The 27016-nt window shown below is 52.3% G+C and overlaps 2 protein-coding genes and 1 long non-coding RNA gene across 7 annotated transcripts in view; 1 reads left to right on the forward strand and 2 right to left on the reverse strand.

Annotated features, from left to right (window-relative positions):
* CLSTN1 (calsyntenin 1) overlaps positions 1-3919 on the reverse strand; it is a 66777-nt gene extending 62858 nt beyond the window's left edge. For all 4 annotated transcript variants that reach the window (XM_032495145.1, XM_032495143.1, XM_032495144.1 and 1 more), the window contains exon 1: positions 3591-3919. In XM_032495145.1, the coding sequence (XP_032351036.1) occupies positions 3591-3681 (91 nt within the window). In that variant the 5' untranslated portion in view covers positions 3682-3919. The remainder of the gene's footprint in view (positions 1-3590) is intronic.
* A 1623-nt stretch (positions 3920-5542) lies between these two features.
* Positions 5543-8654, forward strand: LOC116668248. Its single transcript, XR_004325329.1, has 3 exons — positions 5543-5662; positions 7426-7569; positions 8476-8654. It is a non-coding gene; the product is annotated as an uncharacterized LOC116668248 (long non-coding RNA).
* A 15814-nt stretch (positions 8655-24468) lies between these two features.
* CTNNBIP1 (catenin beta interacting protein 1) overlaps positions 24469-27016 on the reverse strand; it is a 42568-nt gene continuing 40020 nt past the window's right edge. For both annotated transcript variants that reach the window (XM_032495147.1, XM_032495148.1), the window contains one exon: positions 24469-25130. In XM_032495147.1, coding sequence (XP_032351038.1) covers positions 25072-25130 — 59 coding nt within the window. In that variant the 3' untranslated portion in view covers positions 24469-25071. The remainder of the gene's footprint in view (positions 25131-27016) is intronic.

Genomic DNA, 27016 nt, shown 5'->3' on the forward strand with positions numbered 1-27016 from the left:
TCAGAATGCATGAGAAATATGACTCTGGATGATCTTCAGGATAACCAAATCCACTTTGTTTCAACTCTTATAAATGAAAATTCTACCAAAATATTGTTTTCCTGCGTTCGAAAGCAATAATAAAAAATAATTCAAGCCTTTTTTTTTTTTCATGTCTTAAAAATCTAACACCCCTCAGGTTCCTCATTTTAAACATTAAGAATTGGTTTAATAAGCTTAACCAAGTCCTAAAACTAGTGTCATGGACTGACAGCATTTTCTTATTTCAATACAAAAATGTTACCGTTATTTCATAAAAATTTCATTTATTTGTTATACTCATCATACCTAAAACTGAATTGCTTTTTTTGGCTCCAAAATCAAATAACGTATGATATGAATGACTAAATCTTCCTTTTGAAAAAGAATTTCTGGGAAACTGCTTGGTTTTAATGCTTTTTTCTCTAAAAATAGTCTGCAGCCAAAACCTGGATTCCAGTTAACTGACGGTTCCAGTTAATCGAGTTACAGCTCTTAAATTGGAACATATTCAGAATTATTAATATTTTATTATTTCCGTAGCAATTATAGGTCTCTTATGTGAAATAAGTAATATTTACTTTCAGCAATAAAAATGTTAAATTAAGTATCATATTGAAGTCTATAGTAAAATGACATTTTCCTCAATGTTGCTTCTGAAAAACAAGGTAACAAAAAGCATTTTCAAAAAAAAAAAAAAGCTGAGAATTACAGTATTTTTGAAAAATGAACTCAAAGCGTTAGCCACAGAGCTACAGCCTTCAAAGGCTGATACAGACGTTCATGATCTCATATCCTCAACACTGCAATCAACAGAATGAATCCTTGAAAAATTATACACTAGTGAGCTCTTATATCCGTGTTGTAGAATTTAAGTTGCTTTATACTCTATGTCTGTAATGCTTTTTCAGTATATAACATTTATCTGTCAGGTCAAAATTAGGATGTAAAAACTCTATGCTGCCTAAACTGGAATATAGTTAATACATTCATTCATACAATACTGAGTGCCTACTGTGTACAGGTGACCGGATACATATGTGAACAAAACAGATCAAATACCCTTCCATTTTGGGGTATATTCTAGTGAGGGGAGACAGGCAATAAACAGAATCAGTAAATAGCAGAGCGTGTTAGAATGGGGTAAGCGCTACGGAGAAAAGAAAAAGCGAAGCAGCGGAGGGCTCTGGGGTTCACAGAGACCTTACTGAGAAGTCTGTGTGCAAACAGGAAAATAACAGTGAATATCACTTATTTGGCATTGGAATGCATTGTAGGAGTGCATTTATTTTTATTTAATATTCATATAAGCTTTCTACTTTCCCTATTAAATTTTCTATTTTCTGATCATTGACAGACTGGAGAGACGCAAAGCAGCCTAGGGCATGCCAAGGAGATTTCTCCTAATAGTTTGGTTTACTTGTTTGTTTGTTTTTTAAAACTATGGCTACAATTAAAGTGAAATCCAGGGTTCTCCATAAAATAACTAATTCAAATTTAAGTGGAATTTATATCACAAAACCTAAGATTCTCTCCAGCAGTTTACACGTTATCTTTACCCCATTATTATTAGAGGTAGCTAGAGTATGAACAGCAGTTCATAATGTCACACTGTCTTACAGGATTAAAAATTCAGATATTAGTTGAAAAGATCATCTTTTAAATGAGCCCACAGAAAGTATCTCCACAAAATGCCTATTTACATACAAAATTTACATGTAACACCTCAAAGTGAAATCGTTTTATTAACATTTCATGTAACATTCACAAGACATTTTCTAACTTGCAAGCTGGAAAAAAAATGCAACAGAATAACTGATGTTTAAAATGTGTTTTTATTTTGAAGACCAAGAATTCGAATGCACCAAGAAAAGCTTAGAGAAAGTTAGCAAATTACAAATGACTCAAGTCCTCGGCATGACTTTCAGTTAAGATTTCTGTTAGTCCACCATAATGAAGATGCTTGATAGCTGAACTCTCTGCTGTTTAAGTACCCCAATAATGCTAATAGGCTAATTAACTAGCCCATTTGTTAATTCAGTGATGAAAAGCAAATGGAGGTGAATGGACAAACCTAAGAAAATACGGATTATTTAACAAGAAATATTATCACTAACTAAACTAAATATACTGGAACTGTTGCCAAAATGCCCAATCCAAGCACATATTTTTAAACTGTGTGGGTTTTCCCCAAGAGAAGCAAACTTTGACCTTTTTTCTTGGATATATTAGACTTACTCCAGCCCACATCCAGAAAGAACATGCCAAACTTAGCTTGATTAACTTTTAAAAATCAAACTGACAGCAATCAGATATTTAGTGACTAATATCTGAATCTGACAGAGTCAAAAGAATGTTAGAAATGAAATAAATGAAAGAAGTATTCAAAGTCTATCATCTTCGATGTGAAGAAACGAACACAGAACAAAAGAAGCATTTGCTTCTCCTGCCCTTTAACTTGTGAACACCATACTTCTCTTGATATGTCATGCCCAGAAGGAGAAAATGACAATTTTTTAAAAGCTTGCCAAACTGAAATATGACCATTTCGTCTGGCCTTCCATCAGCCCTCTCCACCAAAAATATTTTTTTCTGATTAAAAAAAAACCCAGAATAATAGATCCAAGTATTCTATAGACTACACCTAGATTACTTTGCTCTAAGGCCGAGGAAAATGTTTACGATTCCAAGATCCACTCGGAAGCATATATCTGCAATGCGTAAGCTTTTCGTTGGCAAGATCAGTCAATATCAGAAAGCGTGTAACGTTTACAAGGTTAAGTGACTGAAGGTTAAAACAACAACAACGAAACAACTGATTCACTAACAAATTTTTGCCAAGTAACCATAAAATAATTTAGGCTCTAAGGAACCAAAGACGGGTTTCTCGTTTTGGCATGATCTAAATTACCGTCAGAAAAACTGCACCAAGGCGTCGAGGGTAAAGGAGAGGAAGATTTCCAACACAGGGTGAGACCGTGGTCGTAAACCTCATCATAATTTCACCCTTGGGTGAAAAGGTGGGAGGGGAGCCAGAAGTTTCAGCCTCGCCTCGTTTTAAAACAGACGTTCAAAAGACCCTGGAAGGAGGCGGAAAAGGGCGAAGATGCCGCGTCCGCGGTGCAGCAGCAGCAGATAATCGAGATCTGGGAAAGGCATGCGGAGGAGTGGGCTCTTATGTAAGCACACACCAAAAATTGTGCGTGCACCCCCAGCCTTATGCGCATCTAAGCACCCAACACACGTACACGGCATCTCAGCCGGGGGCTGCATCCCTAGCCCGCGGGCGCTAAGGAAGGCGGACCGATCTTTCCGCCCGTCTGCACAGCTCCCCAAACCCGCGCAGCCACCACCGGGAGCTGGTGCAATGGGGGCGGCCAGAGACCTGGTGCCGCGCCCGGGACGGAGCCTGGCTTCCCCTTCGGCGCCTGCAGCGCGCGTCCACGGCCTCCTGCGCCCCGGCCCGGAGTCACGCGCCCGGCCCCGAACCCCGCGTCCCGACCCGGCTCCCGGCGCTCGGTCCCCGCGCCCCAACCCGACCCCCCAAGCCCCGACCCGGTCCCGCCGCTTACCTCGCGCGGCCCAGACCCCGCCGCCGCACAGCAGCCCGGCCAACAGCAGCCAGGCGGCCGGGGCCAGCGCGGGCGCAGGGCGGCGCGGCATCGCTCCGGCTCCCGGCGCCGCGGCCGGCCCGAGGCGGGAGCTGCAGGGACGCGCGCGGGGCGCGGAGCGAGGCTCTCGCGGCCCGGGGCCGGCTGTCTGGCGCCGCGGCGAGCACCGGGGTCCGAGGAGGAGCCGCCGCCGTGACGCTGGGCCGCGCGCTTGGGCCGCGGGCGCCCTCCCCTCGGCAGAGGCAGTGCTTCGCTGGAGGCAGCGGCAGCAACTAAGATGGCGGCGGCGCTCTCTCTCGGGTCCGGCGAGGGTACCCGGCCGGGGGCGGGGTGGCGGCGGGAGGGGCGGGGAGGGGAGCGACGGGAGGGGCGGGAGGGGAGCGGCGGCGCGGCGCGCGCGCGCGCGGTCGAGGGAGCGCGCGGGGCTTGGGGGTGGGGGGCGGGCGCGCGCGCCTCAGAACCCGCAGGCGAAGCCGGGAACGCGCGCCCGCGGGTACGCGCTGGGGAGGGCAGGGGCCGGGGTGGGGGCTCCGAGAGGGTGGGAGAGGCCCCGGGGACTGCACCCCCTGTCCGCTGCCGCAGCCGAGAGCATCAACTCATTTCCGACGCGAGCTCCCAGGCTCCAGAACGGGGCGATGGGTACCTTGGATCCCGCGCCGCCCCTTTCTCCCCTTCCCACCCCCACCCCCAAGGAGTGCAGACCCCGCTGCAGGGTGCAGCCCAGGGCCGCTGAGCGCCAACACCCTGTGCCAGTTGCAGCAAGTCACGTCGCCTCCCAGAACCTCGGTGTTCTCTTCTGCCAAGTGGAGGTGATGAGATGGAGCTTGCGGGGTGTGAAAGGTGTTCAAGGAGACGAGGTCAGCTAAACGCGCTTTGTAAACAGTCAAGGGCTGTGCAGCACGTGCTGCAGTGGGTCCACCCCTGGGAGGGGGCTTGCTTGTTCCAAGAAAACCGTCCTGAATTTGTAACTCAGGATTTCTCCATTTGCTGAAGAAATCCGTTTGTGGCTTTTTAAAAGCGGATTGTGCACGTGCCCTTTCTAGAGCTCAGTGTGATGCTAACGGTCCTTTAGAAATGCAGAAATCGGGATGGATAAAGAAGGATCCCTTCAGGGCCTTTGGGTCCTCCTCTTTCCTCCTGTCCTGGGGCTCTCTGGGAGCCCTGGGGCTGCCTCACACTAGAGGAAAGGACCAGAATTGTCATGGATGGTCTCCTGAGTGCCAGACACAGTGCCCTATGAGCAGACATTTTATTGGCTCCATTTTGCAGAGAAGAAGATTAAGGCGAAATGACTTCCCCAGCTGAGACAACTGCTGTAAAAAGATCAGCCTTCAAGGATGGGATGCTAGCATTAGGGAGATACCCATAGCAAAAGTTAAACAACAATATGTTAATTATTCAAGACTGCTAGGAGAGGTATCAGAGGTGATTCACTGCACAATGATTGCCGGGGCCATGTTGTCTGAGAGGGTCTGGCTGGCTGGTGGGCTTTGTGGAGACCAGCTTGGGCTGGGGTGAAGGAGGTGGGCAGTCTCAGAGGCTGGGAGGAGAGTGAGTCACTCAGTTTGTCGAGAGAGAAGGACTCGTTTAGGATAGCAGAGGACTCATTTAAGAGAATAATGGGTGAAGAGCCTGAAAGGTAGGTTGAGGCCATTGTGAGGTGCCTTCAGTGGCAAGCTGAGGGATTCAGACTTAATCCTAGAGGCCACAGGAAGACCTTGAACAGCAGTGCACAGAGGCATGATGTGACCTTGGGGGGAGTTTCAAAGCCATCTGTGATGGAACATGCTCCTTCCGTCCTTTGTCCCTCAGAGGCATCCTCCACCAAAGCCTGAAGACTCCACCTCTGATCCCCCTGCACATCCATCTGGGTCCAAGAGGGCTAAACTCTGAGACACCTGCCTGGCTCCTGCCATCTCCAGGCCATGCCCCCCACTCCTTCTAGCCAGCACTGCACAGTCATCCTCTCCAGGCGTTGCTGTTGCTTCAGGCCCTACCTGGCTCCCAGTGGCTCCCTGCTGCCACCTCATCAGGTCCAGACAGCTCTGCTGGGCTTCCCATACTCCATCCCTGGGTCCCACCCAGCTGACTTTAGGCCCCATGTCTCACCACTCTCTGAGCTCAAGTTCATTCCTTCCCAGGGCCAGCATCACATGGCACACTATCCCCTATCACTGCCCTGAGCCTCTGGTCCTACCAGTGCACTTCTGGGCTGCCGCCTCCAGGAAGTCCTCCTGACTATCAGGCCCTCCCCCCCAAGCCCACATGCTCTTAACCTGACAATCCAGGCTTGATAATCTGTTGCTTTGTGCTGTTGGTTAACTAATCCATGTGTGTCCTTTTCTCCTCCACACTATTGTAGTGGGAAGGACCCATGTAGTACAGTCAGACAGCATTGGATGGAAATTCTGGCTCCTGCTACTCCAAATGACCTTAGATGAGTTAAAGAACCTTCCGAATCTTTCCTCACATGTGGAATGGGTTAACGATACCTATTTCCTAGAGTTGTGAATTCAATGGCTGATGCAATTAAAGTGCCTCACAGAGACTAATATACAGTAGGTCTAAACATATGGTGGTTTTTCCTCTTCCCCGGGAGGCTTCTGAGCTCCTGGTATACTGCTGAACACACAGTAGGTACTCAATAAACACTCCATGATACACTGAATGAATTGCTGTGTAGATTTTTTTATTGTGGAGATCATATCTCAAGAGGGTAAAAAATACACCCTGTAGGTTTCCAGCAACCTTGGAGATTTACAAAACATAAAATCAGAAAGGTATAATCTCAGAACTATGTTTTGAGTCAATAAACTGATGCCAAGAGGGAAAATGTAATGTATTCAGTTCCATAAGAAACACAAACAAAAGCTCTTCGGAGTCTGGAATCCTGATTGCTTTATCTTCTCACCCTGGCTGTCCCTTAGAGAAATAGAAAGAGAGATCTAAACAGGTCTAGCGGCAGGTGGGCAGGCAGGTGGCCCCTGAGCTCAGTGCAACCTGCACACGCTGAGATTTCACCCCCAGGAGAGTTAGTCCAGCAGCAGGGCTTAGCTTGAGTATCTTGGAAGCCAGGGAAAGCAGTGAACTCGGTTTCCGGTTGGTCTGACAATAGCCTCAGCCATATTGGGATTTATCAAAGGTCTCCACGTGATGGATTGGCTAATCCTTCAAACGGCCCTGAGATGAGGATTGATCTAGACTTAGGCTGTGGGTAGCAGAGAGGGGCCTTGCCTGAACCTAGCCGGCTATTGACGGAGCTGCAGCTCCGGGAGCCCTGGAGCAGGGAGAAATGAGGCACCAGCCAGGCCCGCCCTCAGTGGACAACTGGGAGGATGAGGAGGTGGCTTTGTCAGCCAGCCAAGGAAGACTGGAACCTTTGAATGTATAGTCAGCCCGCCTAAGCCAAAGGAGAGAGGACACAGAATTTCCATGGTGCTGCATCTTTCAAAATGAGGTTTGCTAATAAAAACAGCCTCTGTACTTATAAGTGACATATCAGTGATGCCTGCAGCAACTCTTTCCAGAAGGTACTTTTATTATTCCAGATAAAGTAAAATTTGCTCAAGAGCTCATGGCTAGAAGGGAGGATACCTGGGATTCAGTTTCACGTCTGAGCCCAAGTAGTGCCTTACCCGCTGCGTGAAATTATGCCCCAGATAAAGAAAGAAAGGAAGGAAGGAAGGAAGCCCTGCATGGTATCCCACAGCTTGGAACTAGCCTGTTCTACCGCGTCAGACCCTCCAGCTGTATGAAGCATGGAGGCTGGCTACCTCACCAGGTTGTTCATTCCCAGGTGCAGAGCTGCTGTGGGAGTGAAACAAGGACTCGTGTAGGAACCTCTTTGCCAGAAGCCAAGCCCTCCTCCGGTGGATGCGTGATCAGTGTTCACACAGCATATACTGCTTGACCTGTGTTCGTGGAACTGAGCTGGAGGCAGGTAAGCCATCATTGTGGCTGCTCTCCTAATGATGTGCTTGGGAGCAAACCCACTCCAGGGCTATCCCCTGGAGCCCTGAAAGCAGCAGGGAAGTCTGGCCCCATCTCTGCCTTCTGGTGGCCAGGCTAGGTCACTCCATTGCTGTTAAAAGTGTTAATTAATGAGGAGCGAGACAGTGTCTGCTTACAGCAGGGACTCTAGATGGACAGACCCAGGTGAAACCCATATCTACCCACATCCTTTGCTTCTGTAAAATTCTAATTTCATCTTGTTGTATGGTTATATGAAATATTTGCATGGGCCCAAAGTCAAATCTAGAAGGCAAGAGGCTCCATTCTTGTCTGTTCTTTCCTGTCCCCTCCTGCCCTTAAAGATTACCATTTTGTCTTGTTTTGGTTTATCTTTCCATTGTGGGGTTTTTTTAAATACAAGTAAATATTTGAATATATTTCTTTGCCCTTTCTTAGATAAAAAGAAGCATATCACACCAGCTTTTCTGTATCTTGATGTTTCCATTTAATAAAATATCCTGGAGATGTTTCCATCTCAGTATACAAACATTGTCTTCGTTCTTTTTCATGGGTGCATAGTACTCCCTTGTGTGGTGGTGTATTAAGAAATTCATATTTGGTCTTTGTCCTCGGTTCCTAACACAGAGCTCCTAAATCTTTTGAAATTTCCTGGGTGATAGAAGCATCTTTTGATCTAATGAAGTGACTCTTGGTGGGCTCTAAGATAATTTCAGGATGACAGTCAGTCACCAGAAAGACCAAGCCATGGTTAGAAACTTGGAAATTTCAGCCCCACTTCACCTCCAACCTCAGGGAAGAGAGAGGGTCTGGGAATTGAGTTAATAATCAATCATGCCTTCATAATGAAGCCTCCATAAAAATCCCTGAACTATAGGATTCAGCGAGCTTCTGGACCAGTGAAGAGATCCCCTTGCCAAGAGGGTGGTGCACCCTGAACTGCTCGGGAACAGAAAGAAGCTCATGCACTCGGGACCGTTCCAGACCTCAACCTAGGGTATGGTCTTCCTTGACCTAGGGTACCTCTTCATCGAGCTGTTCATGGGGTCCTTAATAATATCCATTGTAATAAACTGGGAAAGGTAAGGTGTTTTCCTGAGTTCTGTGAGCCATTATGACAAATTATTGAAACTAAAAAGGGGTCACAGCCAAGTCAGACAGAAGTGTGGGCAACCTGGGGGCCCCTTCCTTGCAATCTGCATGTGAAGTGGTGGCAGTGTGGGGTTGAGCCCTAGTCCATGGGGTCTGCACTAACTCTAGGGAATTACTATCAGAATTAATTTAATTTATAGGACACCCAGTTGATGTCCGCAGAGAATTAGAGGCTTACTTGGTGTGGAAAACCCACACATCTGGGGTCAGAAGTGTTGTGAGTAGAGAACGTACTGGGGTTTATGTCGTCAGTCCCCTAATGATGGGCTGTTTCCAGTCTTCTGCTTTTACAAAGAGCGCAGCAGTGAGCCTTTTTGTATTTTTGGCCAGTTGTGTGACCTTCTCCATTTGTGGCCTTGGGTGAGGGCCTCACCTCTCCAATCTCTGTATCTCCATCTGTAAAATGGAGATAAGCCAGTGCCCGCCTCGCTGGGTGAATATGACAAATAGAGGAACCAACACACAACATCAGCTGTTCATTTCTGTCCATGGCTCGGAGCTTTAAGTCTTATCGGCAGTAGCAGAAACCCTGACTTAGGAAGGTGCTTTCCTGTGGTCTCCAATCAGGTTGCGGCCGTAGGTTTCAGGCTCTCTCTAAAGCTTTCATGGCTCTCATTTGCAAAGGAACTGAGAATTGCTACACATGAAGCATCAGCTATCTCTGGCTGGTGAAATTTTACAGAGAAGGAAAACTTCACCTTCACACAGAAGCCAGGCAGCTGGATTGTCCACCCCCAAAAGGGACCAGAATTGGGGTTTCCTGCTTATCCTCCCTCCCAGAGATAACACACTGCATTCTCCTCTCCTCTCTTTGGATGGGCACCCTGGGGGAGGCACACAAGCCACTCATTTCTGCGTGTCGTGGAGGAGAGGGGGTGGCTGTCTGATTCAGCAGCACCAGTGATACACCCCACACACTCTACACATACACACACACACATACACACACACACACACACAGGGCATATGGGCAAATGTGGTCCCTCTGAGGGCACACCAGCCAAATGTGATATGCCCTGTCTGCATACATGTGCTGATGGAAAGGACTAGACCGGGTCTCCAGGGAGGAGGGAAAGGCGAGGGCAGAAACAGTCCAAAGGAAACACAGCCACTGTTTGGGCACAATGGAAACAGCACCAAACTTGGGTTCTATCCACAGCTCCATCACATTTCCTAGAATTAGTGGGGAGGTTGTAGGATAAAGTGGTTAAAAAAATAGGAGGCATGTCTTACTCCCATGGTCTTACTGCTGACACACCTGGGTTCCAGTTATCAGCAGAAAAGACCAGATAAGCGAGATCTTCAGAGCTTCAGTTTCCTCATCTGTAAAATGGTCATCATCACCATAACAACAATAACAATACCTCCTTTAGATTATTGTGAGGATCAAATGAGAGGATACACATGAAGGGTTTAGCTCAGTCAGAGACACATAGTGGATGCTCAGTTAGTGGTAACTACTCTCACGATGATGGGGATAAACACGAATGCACCTGAGATGTCCAAGAAGTTGATGATTATAATAACTACTTTCCTGCAGTACTTTCGAGTTTGCATTTGTTTAGCATACTTCCTTTCTCAAGGGCATCTGATGCCTTTGGGACTCACAACAATCTCCCTCACAGGGGGTTTTATTGAGCTGATGGGAAGCGGGAATTCAGAGGGGTTGAGTGACTTACCAAGACTACCCAGCAAAGACGTAGCAGAACCAAACCTTGGATGAGGCTCCTCTGGTATTTTTGCGCTTTTTCCTTGACCCTGAAGCTCCCTAGGCCAGCAAACTCCAATAAAAATCAAGAGCCAGATTTCAGAATTTCTGGCTCTTTCAAGCTTACAGCTAATTCAATTGCTCGGGGATACCCATTTCCCTCCTTCCTCATCTGTGTGGCAGGGATTAATCACCCCCCAGAGATGAAGTAATAACAATCCATGAGTGTTTGCTGTGCTTGAAGCATCCTGTGTGTTATCTGATTTCAATGCTAGCAGCGAATCACATGCAATGAATACAGTGATTATCCTGCTTTTACAGAGGAGGAAGCTGGGGCTGAGAAAGGTTAAGTAATTTGCCCAAGGTGACAAAGCTCAGGGGTAAAGCCAGGATGCCAACCTAGATCGGTGTGGCCCTAAAGCTGAAGCTCTTACCCACGCTGTTACCATCTGCCTAAACTGCTCTGATGGTGGAAGTTTCTGCAAGGCCAGGAAGTCAGAGGGGCACCAAGATGGGAGCCCTTCTTGGCTGGTAGTGCCTCTCCCAGCCCTGGGAGCTCCTAGTACGGTGGGTGGATGGTCAGGATTGGCCCTAGTCAGGGTCCCAGGCACCCCCAGGGCCAGGAACATCAGAGCAAGCCGTGCTGCCACAGGTCCGGTGCTGCCCCCGTCTCTGTCCAGCAGGCAGGAAGGACCAGGGAACAGGAACACTTACCTAGGGAGGGACTTCTGCTGCCCTTTTGTGTGCTCCCCAGGGCCTCTTGTTTCCAGGTCCCCTGGGCCTCAGGCAGCAGCAGAAAACTCCTTCCTCCTCTCCCCGGCTGTAGCCCCATTGAAGCTTCTTCCGTGCTTGGTGTCCATCATCTGAGGGCGTTGACTTCGGGGATGCAAATGAAGAGGCTGCCTGTCAGAGGAAGACAGTCTCTCCCCACCAACCTGTGGTTGGACCACAGATACGACCCGAGAATTCTCAGTGACCCTGCTGTGGCTGGCTTAGCACGAGCCAGGCAGGAGGCCCCAGCACAGCCTGGGAAAGGTAGGCGAGCGAATTTCAGGAAGGTACTGGAGCGAGAAGGGCCTCCCTCACCCTTCACCCAGGCCCTGGAAGGCAGGAGCACCCTAGTGGCCTGGAGGGGAGCAGAGGGGGCCAGCTGAGGAGTCTGTTAGCCCCACTCGCACTCTGCCCCTCTGGCTGCACAGGCCCAGCCAGGAGCCCTGGTGGGGCCCAGGGAAGACCATCTGAGCTGCAGGCTGCAGGCTCAGTCCATCCCTGTGTCCCTGAGGCAGGACCTGGGAGCTTCAGGAAGAAGGAAGAGGCAGATGCGGCAGCCAAGGACGAGGAGCCCCAGGCACACGGTGGAGGGTGGGGAGGCTCTTCCTGGCACTAGCTGGATGCTGCGTGTTAGGGAGGAAGCTTGGGCCAGCCGCCTCCAGGCCTGAGCAGGGCACCTTGCCACTGAAGGAGACAAGCTCGGGCAGAGCAGGCTCCAGTTGGCTGTCCCTGGGGCCGTGGAGACACAAGGCAGTCAGGCCTGTGTGCCCAGAGGGCAGAAGGAGCTTGTATCTGCCCTCCTGTGGGGTTTGCTATCTGCCCCTGGACTTGACCACCACCCCAGGAATGGAGGAGGAGAGGTCCCAGCACTGAGCCTCAAGTTTCCAAATCCTGACCAATCCTGTCCCAGGCCCGAAATAGTCTCCACTTGAATGTGCATGATGCCTATGCCCCAGTCACCAGAATCTCTGCCTTCCTGGTGGAGGTCTGCCAAGGCCCCAGTGTCAGGACTTGTGGAGAGGTCTGGCTTCCTCACTCCTTGGATGCCCTCCTCTTGCCCACAGCTCCAAAGGCCAGTCAGGGTGCCTGGCTCTGGACAAGCACCTCCCAGGGTGCCTGGCAAGCATCCCCCATCCCCGAGGTTCTCCCACGGCCCCCCTCTGAGCAGAGTGAAGGGGAAACGGATGTTAATTTGCTTGTCTTTGCTAATTTGAAAAGGAGCATAAACAGCCGAGCTCAGTTGCACAGCTCTGCCGAGGCTGTAGTTTGGGTCCAATTATGTGCTATTAGTGCATTTGCTCTTTGTTCCCATGGCGTATTAATTGCAGATCGGGCATTGTGGCAATTAACACAATTACGGGCGCTCTCTGTCTTCCGGCAGGCCACAATCCACGTGCTTTTGGCCAAGGAGTTGGGCTGGTGGGATGGAGGCTGAGTCCCACTCGGGAGAATGCCCACAGTTATGGGTTGGGCTGTGTCTCCCCAAAATTTGTATGTTGAAGTCTTAACCACTCAGTACCTCAGTATGTGACCTTCTGTGGAGATAGGGTCTCTGTAGAAGTAACCAAGTTAAAATGAGGTCATGGGAGTGGGCCCTAATCCAATAGGTCAGCTGTCCTCATCAAAAGGGGAAATTTAGGGGGCAGGGTATAGCTCAGTGGTAGAGCAATGCTTAGCATACATGAGGTCCTGGGTTCAATTCCCAGCACCTCCATTAAGAAATAAATAAAAACCGATTGATTTTTGTTATTTATAGAAATGCAAAAGAATTTTGCTTTGAATCCAGCAAAAATAAAATAGAAACCTAGTTACCTCCCTCCCCCCACCAAAAAAAGACCAAACAACAAAAAAAAGAATTTTAAAAAATGGACAAAATCAATAAGACAGCTCAAAAAAAATGTTTTTTAAGGGGGAAATTTAGGCACAAAGAGGGAGGACATGGAAGAAGATGGCCAAGGAGAGAGACCTGGAGCTGATTTCTCTTTCATAGCCCTCAGGAGGAACAACCCTGCCAACACCTTGACCTTGGACTTCTAGCCTCCAGAGCTGGGAGAAAATGAATTTCCCTAAAGTCACTTAATGGTGTTTGTTAACGCAGCCTGAGCAAACTCATAGACCCATCTCTGTCCCAGGCAGAGTCCCCCGTAGGGGACAGGGAACTCTCAGGGAAGGGGACATCAGTGATGCTGTCTGTTCAGAAGTCTCGAGAAAGGATCAGCAGCGATATCCAGCACCTCCCTCCCATCGGGCACCAGTTCCCATTACTGTCGCCTCTGTTCTCCTGGTCCCTGAGCCTTCATTCCCCACAGCACTGCTGTCAGAGTTCCTCCTTCCCTCTGTACCCACCTCTAACTAGCCAGCTGGCTGGCCAGTGCTGGATGTATCACTTCCTTTCCCTTTCTCATCGCCTAATCTTGATGACAGAGGGTTATGTACCTTGTAAGGTAAACAGGGTATGTGTTATTTTCCAGGTTAAACCAGGAAATGATCAGGTTTCTGCACAATGCTTTCAGTTTCACAAGGTACTTATCAAAGACCTGTTTCCATTCCAAACTTATGACAACCCTGGGGGGTGGGTGTTGGTATCATCGTTCATTTCACAGGTGGGGAAACTTGGGGCTTGGAGAAGTCACACACAACCCATAAGCAGCAGGGCTCAGACCTTAAGAGTTGGGTGGTCAAACAGATGAGGAGAAAAGCTAAATGAAAAGATCGTCTTTATTGCAGGACTCCTCAGAACCTTTAGGATAATATACTGCCATCCTGCAAAAGCCTGTGGATAGTATGCAGCCTTTTCTAGCCTTCTTTTACTTTTGTGGGACACCTGCCACTCTAGGCAGGGCTACATGACACCACAGTGCTGCTCTAGGCTGGCAAAACCAGTTCTGTATGGGGAAGAGGAAAACTGATCGCAATGAGTGTGTCCACTTTCTGCCCCTTGTGGCAGGCTGGTTGAGCACCAGGGTTGATATCACTGTAAGATTTCTCGCCCCCTGGGGTTCAGTCAGCACCAGAGCCCAGGGATGAATGGCGTTCCCGATGACACACCATCACTGAGGTGTGTGAGACACCATTGCTGTCCTGCATGTGGTCCTGGTGGTGGTGACATTCTCAATAGCCTGTCCCACCCTGGTCACAGGAAAGGGAGATGGCTAAATCCCCAGCAATTGTGATTGGTCCAAAATGTGGCACATGACCCAAGCAGGGCCAATCAGAAACTGCCCTGGGATTGTTTGGGGCACTGAGGCTGCAGGAGGAGGAGAAGTTCAGTCTGAAAGGAAATGATGAGACCAAAACCAACATCAAGCAGAAACAAGCAGAGCTGGACCTAGAAGAAGAGAATCCCCTCAGAAACATCGAGCCTCCAGTTCCAGGCCCGGAGGCCCTGGCTCCTGCCGCAGTTGCCTTCATCCTGTGAGCTACACCCAGAGCCTCCCCAGCCACGGCAGCCCGTTGGAGCTGCGTTTCTGCTGCCTGCAATCAAAACGTCCTGACCACTGCCAGTCCCTGGACCCTTTCAGGACCCTGAAATTGCTTCAGCAGCCAAGACAGGCCCACCAGGGCCGTGGGTGTGGGGTGCCACACGGGTACCTGGGCCCAGCCCCCCTGAAACGTGCCCTGAGGCCACAGCCAGAAAAACAGACAATTCTCTCCTCTCTGTAGGTCCCAGATTTCCTTGTCTTAGTTCAGAAAACAGGCTCACTGTACCTGTCGGTGACAGAGGCCTCAGCAGAGGATCCATTTCAAGGTCAAGGTTATTCATTCATTTAACAAAATTTTATGGAGAGCCTACGCTATGTCAGGTGCCAGGGACCCAGCATCGCAGAAGCCAGACAAGTTTCCTGCCGCTGCGAGCTTACCTTCTGGTGGGAGGAGTCAGAGATACACAAGCAAGGAAGGAAATTCATAAATAAAGTTATTTCAGATAAAGAAAATCAACAGAAAAAAGGGACAGAACACTTCAGAGAGTGGGAAGCAAAATAGGATGGTCAGTGAAGCCTCTCTGAGGTCTGAATGTTTGGGGTCCCCTCAAATCCATATGTTGCTGTCCTAACCCCAGTGCACCGGTGTAGGGGGTGGGGCCTTTGGGAGGTGATGAGGTTGTGAAGGCCAGCCCTCATGGATGGAATTAGTGCTCTTATAAAGAGAGCCCGCAGAACTCCCTCGCCCCTCCCACCACCTCAGAACACACGCAGTGAGAAGCTGGCGTCTGTGTCCCAGAAAAGGGCTCTCACCAGAGCCTGAGCATGCTGGCGCCCTGATCTTGGACTTCCAGCCTCCAGAACTGTAAGAAATAAACTTCTGTTGTTTATATGCCACCCAGTCTGTGCTATTTTGTTATAGCAGCCTGAGCAGACGGAGACAGGGGGTGACATTTGAGCTGACATCTGAAAATGGAGGATTCAGCCATGTGGAAGAGAACTGCCAGCAGAAGGAGGAACCAGCACATGGCCCTGAGGTGCGGGCAGGCTGCTCAGCGTGTCTGAGAGGGACCAAAGGAGGCCGGGGGCCAAGTGCGGAGGGCGGGGGAGAGAGGTCAGAGGCTAGCCAGAGACAGGTCCCCGAGGCCTGGGGCTGCCCATGAGGGAGGGGAGATTTTTACCCTGAGTGCGAAGAGCAGCCACTGCATTGCAGGGTCCAGGGTGGGAATGTGGGCAGCCTTGCTTGTGTTTTCTCAGGTCCCAGAAAAGCAAGCAGCTCCCAAACACTTTCAGGGAAGCCCTCGGGCCGGGAGCAGAACAGCAGTCCCTGAAACAGCAAGTGTCAGAAAGCCACGCGGCATCAGAGGCTTGAGTTGACTCTTGCGACCTAGTGGTCAGGAGAGGCCAGGTGACGCTGCAGAAATGAACAGGCCCAGGATTCTCAGGGCACAAGACAACAACACGCTTCCCCCCTCCCTGGTGGACTGGCGGGGGCTCTGCCAGGACCCGAGCCAGCCAGCCAGCCGCCTCTGGAAGATTACCGAACAGCTCTTAGAGCTTCCGCCCAAAATGGCCCAGCACTTCTGCCCACATTTCATTGGCCAAAGCAAGTCAGGGCCACACTTAACTGGAAAGAGGGGGAGAGGGGTTCACAGTCCTTCCACAGGCCTGGCAGGTAGAGAGCTTGGGAGTGTTTGGGGAGCAGCACTGATGACTCCCTGTTTTACAGACGGGAAGCTGAGGCTCAGACCCATGGGGTGGAATCCCCAAGGTTAGTGGTGGGTGGGCTGTAGTCCAGGGCTCTCTCTGCCGTGCCCCACCCCCTCCCCACCTGCCCCAGCCTCCTCTTCTGCCTAACGACCTTTAAGAGCTTAATCTCATAAGCTTCTCGTGCCTTCCACAAACAAGCACGAGCTCGTCCTCCCAACGTCTCAGAGGAGGGACAGGGTTCTAGGACACCCCCCTCCCCCTTCTTCTCCCCCAGGACGAATGTTTGGGCCCTGAAGAGATCACACAGCCTGGACAGGGTGGGGGGTGGCCAGAGCAGGCCCAAGCTGGTGCTGGCAGCTGTGCATCCAGCCGCAGTGGCGGGGTCCTCCGGGCTGGGCCAGGTGGGGTGCTACTGGCTCTCTCGCAACCAGCAGGCTCCAGCCTGAACTGCCAGGCTTGCCCCAGCACATCACCCCTGAGTGCCTTCTCCCTTGGAAGCAGTTACCTGGGCTCCTCCGGTTGCTCTCTCACCATCTGGCTGCTGGAGAGGAGCCAGGGACCCGCAGTCCTGGTGCCCTGAACCCTGCCATGAGCGGCAAGGAGAAGGACAGCCCCACGGGCAAGGGCAGGACCTCCAAGAGACCCTCCTAACCCCTTGGGCTCCCGCAACAAGCCTGGATCCTTCAGCTCCAATTCGCTTCCTCCGTGACGAGGGTTTTGCTCCTCCTCATAAGATGCCACACTGTTGGCTGCTTCCAAATCCATCTGTCCCAGCAGCCACCGCCACCACAGGGTGGGGCTGGGTCCCACTCATGGCTGCCTTCCAGCCTGCACATAGTAGGTCCTCAGCCAGTGTTTCCTGACTGGCTGAAAGCCTGGCAGGGGTCCAATTTCGAGGAGGAGGGCTAACTCTCCGGAAGTGTGGAGGAGTTCCAGGGGCCAGCCAGGTGACTCAGGGGTCACCTCTGAGGCAGGCCACCTGAGCTCGAGGACCTGCAAGAGCCACCGAGGAAGGTTTGGGATAGAAACCTTGAGGGCCAGGGTCCAGGCTGCCCCCCCCGGGTATGGCCTCCCAGCAGCCTCAGTTTTGGATGGGGTATGGGGGTGACTCAGCCAGAGAAGAGTCCACAGACTACCCTTCTCTGGGATGCTGGACCACTCCCAGGACAAATTCCCAAAGGGGCAAGCTGGCAGGAGCAGTCTGGCTGAGAAGGGGGTGGGGGGGCAGGGGCAGCCAGCTCCCCGCCCTGCAATCCAGGCTGGCCCTAGGCCTCCTCTGGGCTGGAGTTTGGGGGACACAGTGTTTCTGAGGAAGCACAGTGGCAGCTACATCATAGGCCTGGCCAGAAGGGGCCAGCCCAGCAGGAGGGTCTGTGGGAGCCGCCGAGGGTGAGGCTGGCCCCACCCGGACCAGTCAGTCTGTCCTCCCCTCTCATCCAGGCCCCTTCCCCATGCACAGCCTGGCTCCCTCCACCAGGCCTGGGCCTGGGCTGTGCTGGCGCTGCTCCCTAGGGTGGTCGGTGTTTTTCTTTTGAACAAGGACACAGGAGGATGTGCAGCCTCTGGTAAACAAAGGGCTATTTTTACCACCTCATTGTTTCCTCTCTCAGCCTCCTGGCTCCCCAGCCAAGGTACACCTGAGTCCTCCCTCCTCGCATGCTGCCATGTGCCAGTGGCTCAGCCACCACCTCTCCCTCAGGCCGGCCACCTCGCGGCAGGCCAGGCTGCAGGGTGAGGAGAGGCGGCCGCCCGGGCTGCGGTTGGTGGCTGTGAGGCCGGGGAAGTGCACCGAGGACTCCAGAGCCCAGCCTGGGGGACCCATCCCCCCGCCGGCACCTCTGCCGCAGCCCACCCAGACCCCACGGCCTGCTCAGAAGAGCCCCCGTGAGACAGGCAGCAGCCCCCTCCCACCTGAGGGGAGGGCAAAGGTTGGGGGCCGCCTTCCTCAGCCCCAGAGCTTGAGTTGCTGATGCATGGAGACAAAAAAAGGCAGACCAGACCTTACACCAGTGTTGCTGTTCTGAAATTCTCTCTAGCCAACACACCCTACTGCCTGACCTGGGTCCCGCATCTGGCTGACTGCTCCCACGGGCACCGCGTCCTGGGAAGGCCGCGCTGGTGTTCACACACTGAATGCAGACGAGGACCCACAGGGCAGGTGCCAGTATTATCCCCACGTTCTGGGTTTGAAGCCGGATCTGTGCAGGCCCTGAGTCTAGAGTCTGGGAGGGCCTCCCCTGACAGCGACCACCCTGGAGCCCCACAGGAGCTTTGTTTCAGTCCATGGCTCTGGTGGGGGGACCCTCGGACCCTGGGGGGCTGGGATCTGTGACCAGGGAGGGCGGAGGAAGGGGGAGGGGGGTGCTGGGCATTCTGAGCGAGTGGTTCCATCCTCCTCCTCCTGTTTGCTCTGAAGCAGAGCTGGCTGCAGTGGGAAGGAGCCTCTGGCTGTGATGGGTTTTTTTTAACCACTTGATCATGATCAAGGATTTAATTTTATCCTCTTCCCTGGCTGGCTCTGATTCTATTTGGAGTATAAGCACGAGCTCGTGAGCAGGAGGGTCCTTGGAACTCTTGCAGAGCCTCCCACCACCAGGCTCTGCGAGGCCCCTATCCAGCCTTGACAAGGTCCATCAGCTCTGCAGGTCTTGGAAGGCTGAGGGACTTCGCTCCAATTATTGCTCTTTCTCTGCGCAAAGCTGCTTAGCAGAGGGAGAGGCCTGGGGCGGGGGCCCAGGAGCAGGAGGCAGCTCTGGCCTCAACAAGGGATGTCTCAGCTTTTTCATCCTCTTTTAAAGGATGTTTAACAAGCACCTGATTGGGCCTGAGGCTTGTTCCGCCACGCACAGCAGGAGCTGCAGACAGGGCCTTGCTCTGCAGGACTTGTGAGTGGGGAGGACGGGGGTGGGGGACACCGTCATGGTGACTTAATGGCGACCATATGTGCTGCCAGCCCACACTGTGGGCAGGTCAGTGGGCTAAGCTTGTCATATGCATTATCCCATTAATTCTCAGCAACAGCCTTATAGGGTAGATGCTCTAGGTTTCTTCTGTTTTTCCAATGGTGGGAAATTTGCCCCAAGTCACACAGCTGCTGAGGGGCAGATCCAGACTTCAGTTTCAGCAGGTGGCTTCCAGAGTCCTTGCTCAGAATCCTAATGTCTCCCCAGCCACCAAAGACATAAAGACATAAAGACTTGCACGGTGGGAATAGACAGCATAAAATGAGGTCAGGGGAGAATTATGTTTGTCCAGGGCTTTACTGGGTTCAAATTCGCATAGAATTTGTTAAAGGTACAGATGTTGATATTATCCCATTTTATAGATGAGAAAATTGAGGCTGAGACCTATCCAAAGGTACAGAGGTCATAGGAGGCAGGCAGAGCTCCAGACCCAGCCTGCTGTCCCCACATCCAGAACACTTCCACTGGCCTTGCAGGAGCAGGTGAGCTTCCAGGTCAGATGGACTGGCTGGGAGCTGTGAACGGGAAGAGCTAACGGTAAAGTGGAAAAGAAACGTGTTCTAGAGAAACCAGCTTAGGCTGGAGAACTGCCAGGTCTGCATGAGGAGGCATCAGAGTGGGTGAAAGGTGAGGAGCAGGAGTCAGAAAGGGGCGGCTCGGAGGCTGCCGGGGCTCCTTGGGTTGTGGGAGATCAGCTTCTTTCCCAGGCTGGGAGGACAGCAGTTTCATCCCAGAGATGAGGGCTGGACCGAGGACCCAGCTGTTGGGTTAACCCGCCTGACAAACAGTTGTTAACAACCTACCATAGTCAGACAGCCGGGGTTAGGGTTGGGGGCTTGGAGACCAGGGGCAAACACCAGACTGGCCCTGGGGTCACAGAGCTGGCAGGTGGGGAGAAGGTACTGGGTGACCCAGCGACATGGGATTTACCCCCACCCCTACCTGCCCCTCGTGTCAAAGTTGGAAATAGTGCCTCTAAGCACAGAGTCTGGGGTCAGACATCGTGGGTCCAAGTTCTGGCTGTACTATGCTTTAGCAAACTATGTCACCCCCGTTCCCTCATCTATAAAATCAAGATAACGAACCTCATACATGACCGGAGGTGGTGTACACAAAGCACTACGCATCTGCACCCGAGTAGCACCCAACATACATTCACTGTGTTATTAAGCCTGGGATATGGGAGACACCTGCATAAAAAAGGTGTTTGCAAAAACCCACGCCTTCCACGACCAAGGCCAAGGGCCCAGAGGCGGGAACTCTCAGAGGATCTGGGGCTGCGCGGTGGGGCGGGGCTCCCACAGGTGTGCCAACAGGGCTGCCATCTGTCACACACTCTCCTCCATGCCTGAGGGGCTCGGGAGGAGGCCCAGACAGGGCGGGGTGGGCAGGGTGGGGCTCAGCTCCTCTGACTTCCCTGCCCCTCAGAAACCACCTGTGAGGGGCAGTTCCAAGCGAAGGCAAGGCACTGGCTGAGATTCAAAAGGCATTTTACTGCCCCTTGTCCTTTGAAGAGGCCTTTCTTTAAATTAGGACTGGCAGTCATGGTGCCCCAAGCCCCCACATCTACCAGACACCAGCTGTTGCCCCAGAAGAGAAAGTTGCTTCATTGGATGGAGAAATGTTTTCTAAATATGGCCTCAGGTTAGTCTAAGCCTATTTCATCCTCTAGGAAAGGAGAGGGTGGCCATGAACGAGAGAGAGAGAGAGGCTGTGCAGGCAGGGCAGGTGGGTGATGGTGGGGCCCCCGGGGCCCACAGAGCTCCCCTGCTCCAGAAGAGCCCCACCACTGAACCAGGAGCCGTGGAGGGATCGTCTTCCCTGCTACAAAGGGCCCCGTTCAAGCCTGGAGCAGCCTGGGTTCTCACAGGTGCTATTCACCTGGGGGGGCCAGGGAGAAGAAGCGCTTCATTCATCCTCAACCACCCTTCCCCCAGGGCTGGGAAACACCAACAAAAGGCAGGATGCCCGGCCTCCCTTCTCAGCCCATCTTAGGCGTCACCAGGCTCCCAGGTGTCCCTGGCCTCAGCAGTCCCAGTCCCGCTGTTGGGATCTTTACTGGCCACGTGCACCTGCACCTGGGAAGGTGGACCCGGAAGTTTGCCTGCCGAGTGGGCTGAGACCCTGAAAGGCCCAGTCCTTCCCCCAGTGCTTTCCCTTCACCTGCTGAAGTGTCCCAACTCATCTTTCTTGCGTAGCCTGATTCCCACCAGGGTCAGACAGCTCTGGGAGGCTCCTCCCTCCCTGCTCCAGTTCCAGGCTCTCTGCAGTGGGGCTGGGCAGGTGGGACCAGGGCCAGCCAACCCCTCCCTCTGCACAGCGGCCCAGCTAAGAAGAGCCGATTAAGTCCAAGGTTAACTAACTACTGACAGTGCCACTCAGAGCGCAGGTGGGGGGTGGGGAGAGTCTACACATAATTTACCCAATGGGAACCTCTTGATAGGTGTCTCCATGTAATTTTTGGCTAACATAACTGTCTTTTTTTGTCTTTCTCTCAATAACTATAAACTCCTTCCTGGAAAACGAAGTTACAGAGAAGGGCAGAGCAACTCACTCTAAGGCTGAACATAAATTACCTGTAGGTAGAATGGGCTATCGTGTGAGGTAGTGAGTTCCCCAGTGCCAGAGGTATACAAGCAAAGGCTGGACAAGCCTTTTTCAGATGTCTCAGAGGGGACTCACATCTGGCTACTAGGGCTGTTAGACAACCTCCAACATCTCTTCCAACACCAAGATTTAATGACGTCAGTTGTGCCATCAGCCCCCATATTCAATAAACCTCGTAGCGCTGAGCACCCAGTGAAACTCTTTGAAAAGGAAACAGACATGGTGAGTCCATGTAAGCAGAAAAAAAGAAGATCTAAAATGGGATGACGAAGGGCGGAAATGAAAAATTCTAGAAAATGCTTCCAAGGCAAAAATTCCTAAAGCAGAAATGATTTCAGCTTCCAAACTTGAATATACAGCTGAACACCAATAAATCTTTCATTTCTAGGATGATGGAAGGGACCAATACTCTGTTTAGACTTTTGTTTCAAGCATTCTATGACCACTACCGTCACACAGGATGTTGGGGAGTCTAGGGTGCCCAGGGTGCTCAGGGTCTGCTCAAGAGCATGGGGGGGTCACCTCTGAAGACTGCTGGTTTCAGCCCAACCTAGGATGATATTTGGGACCTCCAGGTCAAAAGAGGGGCTCACCATTCCTACAGACATGTCAGCTGGGCTGGGTAGATCTGGAAGCTCTTCCAAACCCTGAGCTCCACTCCACATCATAGACAATTCAACTAGCCAACACGGCGTTTTCACCTATCCTTAGGAAGCCTCCTTGGGGAGGGCGGGTCCCAGCAGCAGAGTCCACATGATGTGGGGAAAACAGTCAGTGCACCCAGCTCTGTGCGAGTAACTCAGCTCACATGCCAAACTATTAAAAATTTTTATTGTTTTTTTTCTCCAACAGATATATTTTTAGTTGAAATATGAAGCCACAGCAACATTTTCACTTTCCTTCTTCAGAAGATGAGACAGATCAGGGCCACCACAGTTACAAGAGGGAGGCCCATGACCTTGGCAAGGACAGGCTGGGGCAGGAACACACCATCAGCCGGGACACGGACCCTTCATGAGAGCTACAGGTACAAGGAGAGGGAGCAGCCGGCCACACCGGCACTGACGTCTGTTAACAGATATACCACATGGGGCCAGGGCAGAGACTGAAAAACACTCGCGTTTCCCCAGGGGCTCAGCTGGAGCTGCAGGCCACTGAGCTGGGAGTGTGCATGTGCGAGTCTGAGTTTGTGTACTTATACACGCGTGTGCACGTGCCCTGCCCCTGAGAGGAAGATGATCTCAGGCCCCTGCTGGGGTCCCCCACAGCCTCTTCAGGTTAACGATCAGCCAACTGATGTGGCCAATATGTGGAGGACATGAGTGTCTAGGTTGTGACACTCTGGTTCTCCTCTGGGCAAGGCTCAGAGGAAGCTCAGAGTACAACGACCACTCACCGTGGAGCCTTCCAGGGCTTGGGCCTAGGGCACGCTGGCGTTCACTCCTATGCTCCACGACAGCCCCAAGCCCTGAGAAGGGGGAGATTTGACTCTTGAGAATTTTCTCCTGGCTCTGGGTACCTGGGGCAGGAAGGAGGCCTCAGGCATTTACTGTCTCCCTGAGGTCCACACCTTCCTCCAACTCCACACCCAGATTCTGTTCCCGTGAGAGATGCAGGAAGCAGGGCAGGCTGCCTCCAGGGGAGGAAGGAGGCTAGGTGGGAGGACTTGGGGTTCCTGCAGCCCTTCAAAGACCACTTCCCTGCAATGTGTTTTGGGGGGCCTGGGTTGAGGGCCAGCCTGGTGGGATCTGTTCAGTGAAGGATCAGCTAGCTGTCCCAGTGGGCACTTCATAAATAATGCCTGTCACTTCCAGGCAGCTGTGGAGAGAGACCCATCTGAGGGCAGTCTGGTCAGGACCCACTGCTCCAGCAGCAGACACCTCCAGAGGAGGCTGGGGGAGGTTGGGGACGAAGGGGGTGTTTGGAACCAGAGGCCTCCTGGGCCTGGTGAGCCAAGCTGAAGCCTCTGCGTGGGTTCTAGGCTCCCAGGCAGAGACCTCTGCCATGTTTTGGGGTCTCACAGCTGGGAGCAGCTCCTTCCCTTTACAGGCGGAGCCCCCAGATGAGGCCTCAGGAAGTAGCCTATGGAAGGAATGGCTGAAAGGATAGAGCCACCCAGCGCCTACTCGTCTGCTCAGCACAGGCAGGCTGGGGGAGCTGGACGGATGGCGTGTGAGCGATTCCATTCTCACCAAGGGAAGCTGGATGCTTGCCAACTCATGGAAGTGATGCACATAAATCCTGGCCAATGGTCACCTCTAAGCTCTGGGCTGCTAGATCAGTACAACACAGACTTCCTCGGGGGCCCTGTTTTCCATCTGCGGATCTTGCTTGGGGGTCCTCGTGGTCCCCATGCTGGTGGAGCCGGGCATGGTCATTAAAGCAAATGCATTTTCCAGGTGAACCCTGGGGCTGGAGAGGGCCTGCAGGCAGCAGAGGGGGAGCCCATGACAACGGGAGTCATGGGTGAGCCAATGGGAAACCAAACGCACATACCGAAGGCCAATCGAATGCAAACACAAACAAAACACGTGAAAGCAGCAGTAAGCTCTTTGTGTAATAAATATTGCAAAGCGCACTTGGTTTCTTTTTTCTTTCTTTTTTTCAAGTCAAATATAACAACCAACGTCCCAAACCCTGTTTTCGACATTCAAAAGGGAGAAGCTGTTGCTGATCAGCAGGACACCTGCAGCCAATCAAAGAAAAAAAATCGTTTCCCATTAGCCTGCCAATCAAGATCCTTTTCCAGTTTAAGCAGCCAATCGGACCTCTTCACATTCCTAAAAAGTGACCTAAATAAAGCACCAGAGCTCGGAGAGCTTCCTGGGAAGCCATACACCGAGGCGCAAATTTTTTTAAAAAATAAGAGTCAGAAATAAAAATAAAAAGGTTTCCGTTGGTCAAGATTTAAAAATAAAAAGGTTTCTTCCCGCAGCCAATCATGAGTCCGTCCCTTCAAGCCAATCGTAACTGCACCACTGGTGTCTCCCTCGATGATGCTGAGTGGCCGTGAGGCGGGACGGGAAGGGGTGGGGTGGTGGGTGGGGGGTAGGGAAGATGACCTCTGCCACTCAGCCGGTGAGGTCCACACAGATCTCTTGGCCCTTGCCAGCTTCCAGAGTGTTCCAAGGGGTTCACAGCTACTGCCTCCGGTCCTCCGTCTCCGACCTGGAAAATGCCATCACCACATCCTCTGCACCTGCAGACCAGGGGAAAAGAACTGCTGCTGGAGGGCCGCGGATACTGGGCTGCCATCTGGGATGAGGCAAGGAGGCTGCGGCACCCGGGGACAGTCCCCTGGAGCGGGGTGCCTTCTGAGAACAAGGTGCTTCCGGGGAAGCCCACCTGCCCTCGGGGCCTCCCCGACAGCCTGACCAGGGCGCGCCAGCAACCCTGCTGGAGGGCTCAGGGCTGTGGGCTGCAGGGGTGCGGCTCAGAGGCTTCTCAAGGCTACAGAGTGAAGAGGTGGGCATGACAGGAACCTAGGCTGCTGTCCTGGAGCAGGGCTCTGCTTGTGACGCTTGCTCCAACGTCACCAAAGCTGGGGCCCTTGAGAACTTCCCTCTTCCTTTTTAAGACTCTTGTTTTGATCTTGCTCATTGTGATTTCTAATATTCATCCCTTTTTGCCCAAACCTAACACCTGCTCAAAGGAGCGTGGCCAGGCCCATCCCCAGCCTGCTGCAGGGCCGGCTCCTATGCAGACGGATAACGGCTGTAATCTTTTCATTGTTATTTTTAATGGTGGACTTGAGGATTACAGTCCAGGCACTCATGAAATCACTTCCTTTGTCTTGTTTTCCATAAGACAGGCTCTGACCTGCAGCCAGAAAAGGCAGGAAGGAGGAGGGAGAGAGCTTGAGATGCTGACCTGCCTCCTCGACCCGAAGCTGCTGGGGAAGGAAGGACTGAGTGGCAGACCCTGCAGGGCAGGTGAGGTGACCAGCAGGTCCCACCCCGCCTCCCGGGCCCGCGCCCTGCCTGGCTTCTGCCGCTTTCCCCCCTTTTTCTAAATTTAGGCCGGTTCTTGGTTGCTTCCTGAACGTTAACAGTCGGCTGCAGTGCCTTTCAGACATACTTCTCTCCTGTTCCGCTGGAGGAATTCTCCCCGGGAGGGAAGGGTGGGAACAGCAGGCACGGGAAAGGCCACCAAGGGGTGGGCGGTGAGGGGGCATGCAGTGGAGCTGCTGGCATGTGAGACGGAGTCAGGGAGTGGTCGGATTCCACCCCCTACCCTGGGCCCGGTGTTGGCCATCTCTGTCCCCACCCCAGGGCATCTCCCCTTCCCACTGGCAGCCTCCTACTGATCTCCTTCCTGGCTGCCCTGCCACGTGGAAGCGCGGAGGAGGCACCCGGCCGTGGGCGCTGCAGGAGGAGGGCCCGTCCACAAGGATGTAACACTACAGACACGTGCCTTCAGTTTGGCACCAGAGCACCAAGGTGCTGCCAAGGAAGCTAACCCTGCTGCATGCACCCCCCTGCCCTGATGGCATTCTGCTGTTACTAACACAACCTCTATTCCTGAAAAGGGGAATAAACTTCTAGAAAGGAGCTCAACTTGTCTGATTTCTTGGGATGGGGTTCCTTTGCTTGGGAATCCCTACAAATCCTTCCCCTGCCTTCTCAGGAACATTCTGTTCTCGCCTCAGTCCTCAGTCCTCGGACCACGCAATATCACTGCAGGCAGAATTTTCCTAGCAACCACAGGATCCAAGATTACATCATACCCTGCATGGCAGCTGAGCTGGTTACCTAACAGATGCCGGCTTCTCCCAAGTGCCGCCTCTCCAGCTCGCTTATCAGGAAAGGGCTGGAGGGAGACCGTGAAAGGTGAGTTGTCAGCAAAAATGCAATGAACAGTGGCAGCCCACTCACTTCCTTCCTTGCCTGCCTCATGGGCTTTCTCACAGGGACCTGGGGCCTCTGTACTGAGCTGCAGGCACAAAAGTAGCACTGGCTGCCCTAGGAGGGAACAGTGAGTCTGCAGAGGGAACGGCCCACTGGCTCCTTGGAGGAGCCCAGACCCAAGGGCTGCCCAGTGTGTGTACCTGGGCGACACTGAGAGGTGGAGAAAGAAGTCTCCTCA

Source organism: Camelus ferus, chromosome 13, assembly GCF_009834535.1.
Source record: "Camelus ferus isolate YT-003-E chromosome 13, BCGSAC_Cfer_1.0, whole genome shotgun sequence".
Lineage (NCBI taxonomy): Eukaryota > Metazoa > Chordata > Mammalia > Artiodactyla > Camelidae > Camelus > Camelus ferus.